Source organism: Periophthalmus magnuspinnatus, chromosome 7 (assembly GCF_009829125.3).
Source record: "Periophthalmus magnuspinnatus isolate fPerMag1 chromosome 7, fPerMag1.2.pri, whole genome shotgun sequence".
NCBI lineage: Eukaryota > Metazoa > Chordata > Actinopteri > Gobiiformes > Gobiidae > Periophthalmus > Periophthalmus magnuspinnatus.
The window spans coordinates 22,565,741-22,580,090 of NC_047132.1; the positions used below are offsets into that span (position 1 = coordinate 22,565,741).

The 14,350-nt window shown below is 39.5% G+C and overlaps 1 protein-coding gene across 16 annotated transcripts in view; it reads right to left on the reverse strand.

The window, feature by feature from the left end:
• The window catches only part of LOC117374120 (membrane-associated guanylate kinase, WW and PDZ domain-containing protein 1-like), an 86,910-nt gene that overhangs the window by 57,801 nt on the left and 14,759 nt on the right, over positions 1-14,350 (reverse strand). For all 16 annotated transcript variants that reach the window (XM_033970291.2, XM_033970290.2, XM_055222849.1 and 13 more), the window contains exon 2: positions 5,932-6,048. In XM_033970291.2, the coding sequence (XP_033826182.1) occupies positions 5,932-6,048 (117 nt within the window). The remainder of the gene's footprint in view (positions 1-5,931; positions 6,049-14,350) is intronic.

Sequence of the window (14,350 nt, forward strand, 5' to 3'; positions counted from 1 at the left end):
CCATACTGTCTGTAAGCACAACTTTTTCTACCATCAATATAATAATATTTTGGTATTTAGGCACTTAGGTATAAACATTCATAGTAAAACATTGCACGAAGAGGACAAGAAATACACTGCTATACTACTCCTACCTGGATGATCTCTTCATATTTGCCCCTTTGGAAAGCGGGGCCGTTTTGAGACTCCAGAGTGTGTTCCATAGACTCAGGGAGAACTCAAGTGCCACTTTCTGAGAGAGAAAGTAGGGTTCTTTGGCCATGTTATTGATAATAAAGGTGTCTCTGTGGACCCCTCAAAAGTTGAGACGATCACAAACATGAAAGTCAATAATCTAATGGAAGAGGATGGCAGCTCACCTTCAGTTTTTATTGCCAATACTTTATTCCCAAATGTTCCTCCATCGAAAAGCCCTTGGTCGCACTAACTGCTGGTCAGAAGAGAAAAGGCAAGTTTGCAAAGAGCAGAAAGTCACAGGACACCTTCCGTAAACTCACCCCTGCAGATTGAAATGATGAGTGTGTTAAAGCCTTTGAGCAGTTAAAGAAAATGCTTTTGGAGTGTGTTGTGCTTGCCCATCCTAACTTTGAAGAACCATTTGTCCTATCAGCAGATGCCTCCCTGGATGGTCTTGGCACTGTACTTTCTCAAGTGCCCAAGGGTGAAACTAAAGCCAGACCTGCTGCTTTTGCAAGCAAGACCCTCAGTGTCCTCACAGCGGAGATACCCAACCCACAGATTTGAACTCTTAGCTCTCAAGTAGAGTGTTTGCAAATAGTTTAGTCGCTGGCTGAAAGGGCAGTATTTCACTGTATAGGAGGATAATAATCCGCTTACAGTTCTTCTAACAAAACCAAAATTTGGTGCATGTGAAATTCGCTGAGTGTCAAAGCTCACCTCCTACTCCTTTGAGCTCAAACATTTGCCAGGAAAGAGCAATGTAGTGGCAGATTGCTAAAGCTGTTGGTCAGAGACATTTGTCAGAGCACTACTCCTCGTTAGTTCAAGAGACAGATGAGATAGGAGAGCAATTCGTGCAAGATGTTTTCAGAGTTTGCTGCAAGTCCCAAGCCCTCAGTCCAGCAGCTCTTATGTCAAACAAAGTCATGTGCAATGCAGCTGAGGTTAAGGCCTTTTGTCAGTCCCACAGTGACTGGGTTAGTGCAGCCGAGTCCAGAGCAGTCAGTCTAGCTCAGCATGTGCAGCAGCTGTCATGTGATCAAGTACTCCAGTATTGTCTACCTCAGACCTTCAGTTAGGCCAGCAGCAAGATCTCGCTAACACTAAGTGTTCCCTTTTGTCACAGCTAAAAAAAAAAAAAGACAAACTAGGTGTGAAAGGTTTGGTGCAGATGCCCAGGTGCTCAGATTGAAGCAATGGGACAGGCTAGTTATTAGCAATGTTCTGTAGTGGTATGTGATTCTATGGCCAAACGTCATCAATTCCAGTACGTTTTGTCACACAATCTGAAAGACAAAGCACAGTCAGGCCTCCATGACATGGCTGGTCACCGCAGCCATGGCCACACCCTTTTGCTGGCAAGTCAACGTTTTCCTGGCCTGACATTGAAAAAGATGTGCACGAAGATATCAAATGTTGCCCCAGATGTGTGTTTGGAAAATCCCCCAAACTTTCTGCTTGAGTCCCCCTTGACAGTATACAACCTTGCTCCCACGGAGGCAGTTTGTACAGAATTTTGGTCAGCAGAAGATGGCAAGCAGAGGTCTGTAGACATCTTAAAGGTTACTGACCGTTTTACAAAACTAGCCCAGACAGTTAAACATGTTGGTAGAAAACCGTGTGATAACATCTTTTGTGTTTATGGATTTTCTGAGAGGGTTCATTCAGAACAGGGCACAAATTTTGAAAGCAATTTCACAGCAGAGCTTCTCAGATTGGCTGGTGTGGCTAAGACCCATACTACTGAATATTGCCCTATGAGAAGTGTTTTAATTGCACCTTGTGTAATATGGTTAGGACTCGTCCCCAAAAGAAAAACAACAGTGGCCCCACAGATTCAAACCCTCACCTTTGCTTATAATGCTAATATCCATGAAACCACTAGCTATGTGACATTTTTCCTAATATTTGATTGTGTCCTGAGATTGCCAGTTGACATTATGTTTAAGCAAGTTTTGAGTGACCTCACTGTTAGAGACTTTTATGTCACTGTCTTGATTTGATTGAATGAGCCATGGACACTGCCCAAAAGCATGCCTTTGAATAGCAACACCAGGTCACCCAATACAAAAAATGGGCACTTACCTGTCAGTTGGAGATCATGTTTTGATCGCAAATAAAGGAGAAAGAGGAAACTTGGATAAAATGGAGGGATAAGTGTACTAGGGATGGGACGATTTACGATAATATCGTTAATCGCGATAAATAAGGTCCGCAATTAATCGTTCGTGGCATTTTTTAATAATCGCGATCATCGCGCACGATTATAATCGCCTTTACGGCACCACACTGCCTCATGTTTCCAGTTCCAATACAACGTTTAGATGTTAGTTTGTGGTGTTTGCCCACTCTGACATAGCAATGACACTTGTAGCTTCTGTGCTTATCTATGTCTGAACTATATTCTGTCAGATATCAACAATAAACAAAGTCTGATCCGTAACTCTCCACAGTACCAGTGCGCGCCTCACCCGTGCGCACAGATGAGACGCTAATGTGTGCACATCTTAGATTTTTACCTACACTAATGCAAACTGCAGAATAAAACAACACCTTTTAAACAATAGACAAATTAAGTCTAATTCATACAGCTGAACACAATTGTGTCAGAGCGCATGGTCCGAATGCGCACTATATGCACAGAAGCAAAGCTAACAATTATACACGGTATATTTTACGTACAATTACGTCAATAGCAGAATAAACCACGCTTACCGATCGAGAACAGCATCCAATCCATCAAAAAATAAGGTCCTTTACTCCTGAGTCCACTGTGGGATCTTTAATCTTTGCCATGAACCGCTCCAGGTCAGAGATGCCTCTAGTTTAACTTGTACAAACATCCACAGTGTCCTCGATCACGTCCTCCCTTTGGTTTGTCCGTTTCGTCATGTTTAAAACGCAAAACAACAGTGCGCAAAATGCGCCATTATGCACACATTTCTGCATCCACTCGTTTCCCAATTCACCAAAGTGCCTTAATTAAAAAAAATTAAGTGTTCGTCGACGGGCACTTGCGTCACTTCCGGCGCAACAAGGACCGTTCCATTTCGCCAGCATGGCATTGAGGAGTACACATTTTCTTCCGGGTACGTCTTTTTACGGAAAACCATGGCATGTGATACATCATCCTGTCCCGCTGCTCATTGGCTGTAAGGGGAAAACGTCACTAAATGTGTGTGATATAATTGGTTGATTCTACAAGGGGAAGAGTGGGGCGTAAACTTTCAGTCATCTGCAGCACTGATTCGCTGTCTGCGGGCTCAGTAACCCACAACCCCCACCTTATTGGCCAACACTGGTGTCAATCACAAGCTAACACGTGTGTTTAGCACTGGGGAACAAAGTTGGCGCTGTCAGAAATTTATTATGCCTGAAATCGACTAAAGAAATGCAAAGAAGTGACGGAGCAGATTTCATATTTGGAGTATTTTCCTGCAGCAGATTGGACATGGAGGATCTTATTTTGTGGACATAATTTCTTGACTGGATTATATTCTCTGGACCTTTACGGAACAAATGAGACCAACTTTGTGTGAATATGTTGATGTTTGACAGAACCAGAGCGCTCAATGGTAAGTGAAGTCCAGATTCACACTTTTCTACAAAAACGTCTTTCCTGTCAGCACTGTGGTGATTGCAGGTGAAAATGGTTTGCATATCCAGAAAGATGAGCGCCGCAGCTTTCATTTGATGTGTAGATTGTTTGTGCGGGTGACGCAGAAGTGTATGTACATTGCTATAAAGTTTTAAAGTAGGCCCGGGCCGTCGGAACGTTAACAGGTTAATAACTATCGCGATAATATCGTTAATCGCGATTATTTTGGCCACGATAATCGTGAGTCTAAAATTTAATATCGTCCCATCCCTAAAGTGTACACTGCTGTTGATGCAAACCACAACATTCATGTTTAGAAAATCAGCAATGCAGATGGACACAAAAGAAAACCTCCTTTCACTCCAGAGCCCAGTGATACTGACTTTTCCCTACTGAGTCATGATGTCTTCATGGCCAACTCTGCTTTACATGATTCAGGACACTCAGTTTAGTGTTGTCCTGCCCAGCCTCCCAAATGACTGTCCAGCTGATTTAGTTTTACTTGACCATGACTCTGTTACTGACTCAAAGACACTGACTTCAGGTTCCACTGACTTCGACACAAGCACAGGGTGCAGTACCCAAGTGAGGACTTGAGTAGGACAATTAGTGAAATCAGTGAACAGGTTGATGGAGCCAATGCTTCAAGTGCCTTATTTAAGAAGCCCATCTGCTTTATTTGGTGACAAGCTTCAGTCTGTTTTTGTAGCCTAAGAGTTTTTGCTTGTAATGTTTTTTTTTATATTGCCATTGGCTACATTTTAAGTGTCTAGAAGACACCTTTATGTGTCCAAGTTCTGTGTGGTGTACAAGGCATCACATTTGCCTAAGGGGAATATTGAGAGTTGATCTCCCTTTTATTTTCTGAACCTTGTATGTAAGGTAACTTTTCAGCTGAGTTATGGACTAGGCCCATCAATTGCTTGTGACATATTGTTGTAATAGACACTTGAGATCCTGTAGACTATGTTCAGGACGCTGGTGAATTTCAGGAGGGATGAATGTAATCAAGGAGAAATTACTTTTATTTTTATTTGTGAACATCACCAAATTCTTCACTTTACTCCATGTTCTATGGCTATTTCATGGTTTAAGGCAAGTCTGAGCCTATTTCCTTTATTACTACTTTGTACTAAGAGTTGCACATTTTGTCTGTACTGTCACTTTAAGAACTAATGTGCCTTGCATGCTGCACTTCCCTCAATCCGCACAATGCTATCTGAGGAAGTAAGCAGTCAATATAATCATATTATTTTGGTATTTAGGAACTGAAAATATTTTAAAAATCATGTTAAAGCATGATTGATAATCTTTTACACATCCACATGTATAAGAAGAGAAGGAGAACTAGCTTCAGTGTTTGCCCGTTAACAGGAGACTGATGAGCTGCATGCATGAATAGACTACATGTGACAAGGATTTGTATTTGTGCAGGCATGTGCATTGCATTCATAGATTGTTACACTGGACATTTAAAAATATTATAATTAATGTTTTGTTGTTGTTTTTTTTGTTAAAAATGTGCAAGTAGTCAAATGTATATGCACTGTATGAGCTGTGCAGTTATCTGAGGAGGGGACTGATGAGCTGTGTGCATGGAGAGACTACATGTGATGAGGATTTGTGTTTTCTTTTATTTGTGCAGAACAACCAGTCAAAGTGCATCCAGTGGTCACCAGTGTCTCATGGTCCTTCGTTCAGTCAGCGAAGCACTCAAAGAACACAACGCAGATAAAACTAAGGGCTAACGGATGTGCACCAAGATATTAGAGTTAATGAACAGACTCACACCCATCACACCCAGCACTGTAGTATTCAAAATGAAAAAGTAGGATTGTGGATTGACCAATGATTCTGAGCTTTGTGAAATACTTTGTGGATGAGACTTTAGCTTGTAATCCATGACTGACATTGTTTCAACCTAATCATGACACAAGTACCACAAGAAATGGTAGAGCTGCCCAGTAAGATCGAGGTCAACATTCAGCCACTGGGAACATAACAACTGGACAGGTAGTAGATTCCAGTTATAGTTCTATCAACTTATCAATGGTGTCATAAAAGTATTCTGACACTACAGGGTGATAAGTCATCAAGTAGTGACCCATCAGCTCATCCGGAAGCCACAGAACAGAACTTATATTAGTACTCACAAGGCACAGCGTGGCGATAAAGATTGGCTCGGATGATTTTCTGCAGCTCATGATCTGGGGAAGACTTCTGAAACCTCAGGTTCAAGTAGTGCTTCAAATCCTTGTTCAGCTTGTTACCTGGAAAACATTTACATTCTTTAGTGAATGGGTAAGAAAGCGTGCAAAACACAGACTAGCTACAAAATAGATGTTTAACAAAATACATACAAAACAAAATTAAAGCTTTAAGCTGAAAATATATAAAACAAACAAAAAATCTGCATACAAACCATCACAAACATTCCACCCATTTCACACTGTACAATAAATAGGTTAATGAGTAAGCCTCAGAGGCAGGTGTAACTAGTTAAAAGTCTCTCCGATTGGACAGAGACCCCAGCCTTAGTGAAGTATCTAACCAATGAGAAGTGCTGATGCTACTGGCTGCATTTGAACAAAGCATGGGCGCGCACAATGGGACCAGATGGTCAGGGCTGGCTCTCACGCCAGTGTCGCATTTAGGGCCATTTAATGATCTACAAATATATCCTCCTGTCTGGGAGCGCTGGCAGGCTCTTCAGGGGGAAGTGCCCTGCCTCCTGTGAGCCTCTGATCACTGCACTGGGCTTCCTCTTGGCTTCAGAATGGCACTGTCATTGTGGCTGCTGACAGGGCAGGTAGCCACTCCATTAGAATGAATGAAAATCAAATGAAATGGACAAAGAGATATAGCAGAGTAGTAGGCCTGTACAATTTTTAACGGACGTTTAGCACGTTTACCAGTTAAAACAATTTAAAGTGCAATATGATAATACTGCAATTAATCTTACCATCCTAAAAACCCGCTTGATTGGAATCTACATTTAAACATTATATACACATTAGGATTATCCATGATAGGTAATGGTGCAAATGCATAGATAATACAGATTTAAAAAATAAGTTGGTGATTGCTATTACATACAGTCTTCATTCTTTGTGCATTGGGAATACTGCATTTGTTTAATAAAGCTAAACCAATTTCAGAGGCATATAACTGGTTACATAGCTGTACAGTACATTGTTATGATGCACAGCAAGAGTGTTGGATCTGAGAGGGAGGAAGCAGCATGTTGTTGAGCGTGGCCTGAGGTGTGGTCTGCGATGACATCATCCTGTGTCACATGGGTCTCTTCCCCGGATGGACTTACTACGCTATAAATACAACCATGAGACAGAACCAAAAACGTGCAATATTCAGTACATAGTATATTACTGACATAGTGCAAAATAATCTATATGATAATAACAGCAAAGAATGTAGTGGAGAGTGGAGGAGACCCAGGATGCATTATCTGTAGCTGTATTTTTCCTCTGCACATGCATGGCCCTCTGTTGGAGCAGCAGCACAGTCAGGTAATTGTTACCTAGCAACAGCCGTACTGACGACCATCATTACGATCGTGGCTCGACTTGCAGCGGTGAGACTGTAAAAATGAAAAACATACAGCACTCACACTCACAGACATTCAATATACACAAGGCTTCCTCCTCATCTGTACAATAGCCCTGAGATTCTTATATGCTTGAACATCCATCAACTAAAACTAAAACAGGACTAAAACCAGGTCTTAACAAGATATATCAAAGAATTAACCAGGTCTTAAAAGCAGGGCATAAGACTGGACCAGGACTAAACCAGGACTTAAAAGCTTGCTCATGACAGGCAATAATCTAGGACTAAACAGGTTAAAACCTCATCTAGACAAGGACCAAACCTGTTCTAATGAATAAAATAGAATATATCAAGCTAAATAACCAGGATGATCTATAATGTAACTAGGAATATCACAATATCACATTTTAGTGTTTATTGTGAGAAGAAACATCACAATTTAAGGTTTATTCACAATTATCGACACAAGAAAAAAATGAAATTTTTCATTGTCTTTCATTCTGATACATTATTTCTTCTCTACTATTTGACCAATGTTTTGAAATCAGACTTTCTTAATGCAAAAGTAAAGTTATTGTATAAATAGCCACATAAAAAAGCACAATGCAGACGAAATTAAACTGAAACAACTTAATTTTTCTTCTGAAAAGGTCACAATTTTAATATTTTATTTAGTATAGTTTACGATTATATTATGACCTGCATAATCACGATTATCCATGGACCTAACAATCTTGACATCCCTAAATGTAACTGTAGCATTAAGTCAAATTTGGCCAGTATCATAACTCAGCTATAGTCTACACCTCAAATTCAGCTCTAGCAAACAGCTGACCTGATGATGAAACAAAGCTACACCACAGATTAGGAACCACACGCCAGTCTATTAAGCACTAGAAGTTTACTGCATTTTAATAGTCTCTGATCAAAAGTAAAATATGTTCCCATTCATGTTTGTACTTAGAGAGCAGGCTCACAATTGAAGACCACAGCCAGAACAACCCCCTCCGGTGGGACGTTGATGCAGTGGAGGGTGGCCCGCCCAGGTGTCATGCTCCATCAAGGAGGAAGTTATTAAATATTCAATATTTATGAGGATTAAAGCTATGTGCCGGAGAGATTACAATCACAACCATGTAGACACAGGGAATGAGAAGCATCAAATCAAAAGAGACTGTACAACTGTGAACAAGATTAATCAATTTAAAAACTACTATATAATAAAATGTTATATGAATATAATATAATTTAAACATGAAAAACATGTATTACTGTAATATTCAATATACCTTTTAACTCAAATAAATAACTTTGGTATCTGTAGACAATTAACTCCTACTTGCTCACTCTATGTAAATTTACCATAAGCAGGTAACTCTTTCACATTTTTCACATTCTCATTTATATCAGATAAAAAAGACTGCCACACCTTCAAATAAATTATTGTATAAATGTCTATTTATAATTTATAATATAATTGAACCCAGAATCTGCTTCAGATGATCTTTTCAAATCATAAGATGGATGGTTCAGAAACCATGTGTGTCACAGTGTGAATAATATAGCATAGAAAAAAACAAAACAAAACATGTGTTACATAACAGTGCACAAAAAGAAGCTCCCATCAAAATGTTGACAGTTGAAGATGCTTACAAATGTCACTGTGTGAGGTCTGTCACTGCTGGATCTACAGAGCTGAGGTTTAACCCAAATACAACTGGCTTAGACACATCCTCCATGCCCCCGGTTCACATTACATAACCTTAAATCTAGTTTTGCACCACTTGTTTTCAGGAGGCAGCGGTGCGGGCTCCCAAACATCTGAGCAAGAGATTCAAAAAATCCACAGACACTGAATATAAAAGTATTTGCCATAGCTTGTGTTGAAATTGTTCCAGATTCAAACTGTTAATTATTTAAATGAATCAAATAACTGTAATGAATCAAAAGTTATAACTTGAAATCTGTCATAAACACTGCAATCTTGTATATTGTAAAGGCAACATAGACATATGGTAGTGGCTGCTTTCAACATCAGTAGACTGATGCCAAGCAGCTGCAGCCTATAGCAGCTCACAACAGCTGTCACACATAAGCCCCCCTAAAACCTGTCAATCCACAGCAGAAAGAGGACATGCTACAAATCGAAAGCGGTGATGGTGGCCAGAGCTTTTTATTGCATATATATTGTTCGATTCTGAAACATTATCATAAAGGAAAGTTGAATAGGGAGTGCTTTATGGTTTGCCTCGTCACTAGAGCTCTCTGTTACAGCCTGATTGAGATTCAGTGGCTGTTCTCCGGCTCAACACTGCCCTCTGTGTCTCTGAGCCCCCTCCATTCAAATCTGCTTCAGACAGGCCCGTTACCACAGCAACCAGGCTCCAACCAGTGCAAGGGGAGGAGAGCACAGCATGACAGCACAAGCACAGTGCCCATACAGGGGCTGCTGCCCCCTGGTGGTCCATGTCAGCACTGTGACAGCTCAAGTGAGAAAGGAAAGACTTACGCAGAGATTAACAATCATTTTGATCAATATATCTTACATAATAGAGCACAAAAATGTGCCCATTAATATAGTAATATTAATTTTATGCTAACAGAGACAGACAATTGTAAACAGGCAAGAATAATAACAATAGTAATTTCCTTTCAAAGAACACATGATATTGTATCTTTACATTCTGTATTGTGCTCATGCCAACAAACTATATTCTTCTAGTTTTTATAGAGGTTGCAGTCTATTCTAACGGACCACAAGACCACAGATCATGCAAAAAGAAGGTATACAGCAAATTACTAGTTAGTGTTTTGCGTAAGAATAAACAGAAATTTTGCTGCGAAAACTTTTCCCAACTCCATGTCTAGACAAACAAGAATTTTGGTTGACTAAGACACATACCATCAAGTAATCAATCGACTAAAGTACTACAGCATAGCCCTACCTAATATGAATTTTACACTCTATGTATACTCTATGTGTAGTGTACAGATTGAAAAGATAATCTCCTGTGAGTAAAATGTCACCTGACTTCTGATGAGTTTGTGCTGGAAGAACAGAACAGTTTTATGTCTGATTTAGCTCATGTGCCTCATGCCTGAACCCTGCAGAGTAGAGGTGTTCAATGACAGACACAGAGCTCTGACTTTGGAAAGAGAGAACAGGTCTGTCTAATGAAACGCTGCCCGTAGTGATGACAGAGGGGATTACTGTGCAAGACAAGATGCCCTCTGAGTCCAGCTAAAAGAAAGGCTAAAGTCACTATTTGGTCCTCATATATATGTATTTATTTATGTGTATGTGTGTATGTAGAGTCAAGAGGGGTTAATGAAATAGAAGTATGATAGAAAAAGTTAAGGCTAGGGTGGGTGATATTCCAAAATATTAATATCATGATTTTCTAGTGGCCATATCTCAATTTTGATTTTATCACAAGTCATGTAAACGTATATATTTATATTGACTTGAAGAGGTAATAAAGTCATCTGCTTCTTCTGAGTTCACACGTCATTGCAATTGCTTAAATCCACCTGTCACTCACTCAAAATTCTCAAGGCAGATTGGAGCGGTTGGCGGGAAGAAGTGTTTTTGTCTGAGGGTAAAGTTATATTCAAGAGAAAATTTGAGATTACAATATGGCGATTTTGCCAAAATAACATATCGTCAAAGGAATGGGATCGTGATTTTATTTTTGAGTTAAATTTTGAGTTGAGGATATTTAGACTAATATTACATCGGCCTTTATCTTATTACACACCTGGATAGCAACACTGGAGAAGGAGGGTGACAATAGGGAGATATACTAATGGTATCAAGTAAATAAATTAATATTATTAAAGAAAAACACTTCATTATTTGTTACATAAATTCACAAATCACATACAGAAGCCACTATTTTGATGAGAAATCCTAAAGAATGAAGAAAGAAGAAAGTTAATATCTTAGTGTCACTTCCTCAGTCTTTCTCAGCACTATCTTGTACTGATAAAACACAATTCATCCTGGTTTCCTTTGGGACAAAAAATAAAGTTTTTCCTGTCTATTCATTTCCATATAATAGCCTCAAAGCAGGGACTAGGAAATACTGGTTCCTAAACAGAAAATGCCATTGTTGGAGGGGCTTCCTGTGGCTCTGAGTCAGGACATCCCGCTAGTCAACATCAACTTCTCCGGTTACACATAAAAGCATTTTCCAGAGCTACAACACAAGATGGGATGCAGTGGACGAAACTAATCAAATTTTCTTGGTAATGTCTTGGTCAGCTCTTGTGGTGTGGTCAATTGGTCTATTACAAAGCCATTATCTGGGAGCTGGGCAGTTGAAACAAGAAACATGACGTAATTGTATCAAAAACTGGTCAATTATACAACCTTATCCCCAACTCCCCACAATATATACCACATTGATGCAATAGGCAAAGTAGATTTTCCTTTTCACCACATAAGGAACCACTGCAGTTTAGGAATCTGTAATCAGCACTGTGAGGGTGGAGAGGAAATAGTAATAAATGTTGCTACTGAGGTCCACAATATGGCTATAGCTCTTTCCATCCAACTTCTATATTTACCCGCACAGACACACCCAATGAGCCCACATGTATGACTTTGAAACATTACATTTTGGCCACAGGGACCTCAAAAGCAAAAATGAGAAAAAAAGAGCTCAGTTATGTGTTTACATTGTCAGTAGAAATTAACTCATACCAAGCTGATGCACAATATTTCACATTGAACATGAAAAGAACAGTAACTACCTTCAAAATATTTACATGTATTAGCAAGTACCCACTTATCTTTATGGAGTTTGGGATTGCGTTGTCTGAAATATTACACAACGCAGCAGGTGTTTTTATTGCTCAAATAATACACTGAAATACATGCATTCTTACTGAGAGTTGACTCGCCTTTCCACAGATCTGACCTTTAACTTTGCCTGGTTGTTTTGATAGAGACAGATCGTTTTAATGCCATCCTGGGGAGCATTTGAGGCAAAACAAGAAAAAAATCCATATCTTTACCAGTGCACTTTTGTGAAAATCGCAACTGTCCTAAAGCAAACCTGTAATCTAACAACTTCAGTTTTTAGTGCTACATTGCTAAAGCCTGTGTCAACTACCTAGGGCCCAACCAGGATACACCTTGGACAACAATGGCCAGTTAGTTTCAATGTTACATGTTTCAAAACAGAACTAGATGGGCACAAATACCAAAGCGCTTTAGTATACAGTGTCAGTGAATTCATTTTTGTTTTGTTTCACTGACTCTCTGACATGTCTAAGCTACTGTCCAGTAGGTTGTGTGGGTCAGTCCGATGCCACGCTGTTGCTGAGTCAGACAGAGGCAGCAGTGCATGATGGGAGACTGGTCTGAAGAGGACTTAGAGACAAAGACACACAATGATTGGAGCAGAGGCAGTGTGTATGCTCCAGTGCACCGCATCTGTTTGCTGCTAAATATAACCGCAGCAGCCTACCGCCGTGCAGGCTCTGTTACTGACTGAGAGATGGGAAGACTCAAGAAATAGAGATAAGGAACAGGGATTTGTGAGTGGTGAAAATACATCTAGGTGCCCTCAATACAGAAAAGTATGAAAACAAATACCAAACTTTAAAACAACTGAGCATACATTAAACTGAACTAATCATCGGAATTACAGATTGTCTCTCAATTTTACAGCAAAAGAGTAATTTCTAACAGCATACAACATCAAATACATAATGGATAATAATAATTGTGGACTCACACAATAAAGATAATAGAATTTGCTTTAAAAATCTGGTGGTAGCTCAGTTGGTAGTGAAACCACATGATAAAGGAATTGCATTTCTTTGCTGTGCCAGCCCCAAACTCTTCTTCCAACTCTCAGACTACATTTATTCTACAACACCATTAACTAGGGTTGTCGGTTCAACTTCCACCCATACTGCCGTGGCATGAGCAAAACACTCAACCAAACTCACCAATGCATGAATAAGTGGGCATGTTCAGAAATGTAATAGTAATGCATCAAATCTTAAAGCAACTTAAGTGCTGAGAAAGCCTATATAAGACTAATGCCATTTTTTATTTTGTTTTATTTTATTATATATGGATTCCAAACATTTCCACATCACTCTCTTCAAAACAAAACTCAAATCATTTATCAATCCACCTCCACTTTTTACTCCCATAGTCTCTGCATGTAAAAACACAGACAAACATATAATGCTCTGAATCCTCTCCCTCTTGCTGTGCGCACACCATCAGTTCTAACTGGCTGCCTCTTCTAAATATCATTGCCTCACAATCTCTCACACAAAATCTCCTCTTGTGTTTAAAGGCTTTTTCCACTGAATATTCTCACCACAGGCAATGGGAAAGAAATGAGAGACATCCTACATTTCAGCTTTTGATAGTACTACTACCGCAAAAATACACTACAAACTAAAAGACAAGAGATGTTGTCATTGGGTTCTAACACGATGAAACAATACATGCAAAGACGCAAGATACACGAAAGAGCATAACAGCCACTAATTTGTGCATTGAAAGGGGGCCAAACACTCAAAGGTTGCAAGTTTTGGTGTACAAATGGGCAGTTTGAAGTTAAAAGGGAATACAGTGACCTATATGTGCAAACTCTAAAAAAAATAACATATATGGAACACCCACTTTGACAGAAATAGACGCTTGAACTGTGGGACTATCCATCACATGTGAAGAGAGAGAGATGGCTGACAGAGTGGAGGCCCTACAGGGAGCTTCATTAAATTAATCTTGTCATGTGAATTTCCTCACTTTGTTCAAAGCCCAAAGACATGGATTTAATGCAGAGAGAGAAGCAGATGGATGGGTTTAATGCAGAGAGAGGACGCAAAAGAAACATTAGGAAACACTTCATAATAACTACACTTTAATTAGCCTTAATAAAGCATGACACCATGAACATAGACTTAATTCATTATGAACAAATAATTTATCAAAAAATATTCAGGCTTAATACCGTAACCTAAATAGACATGTAG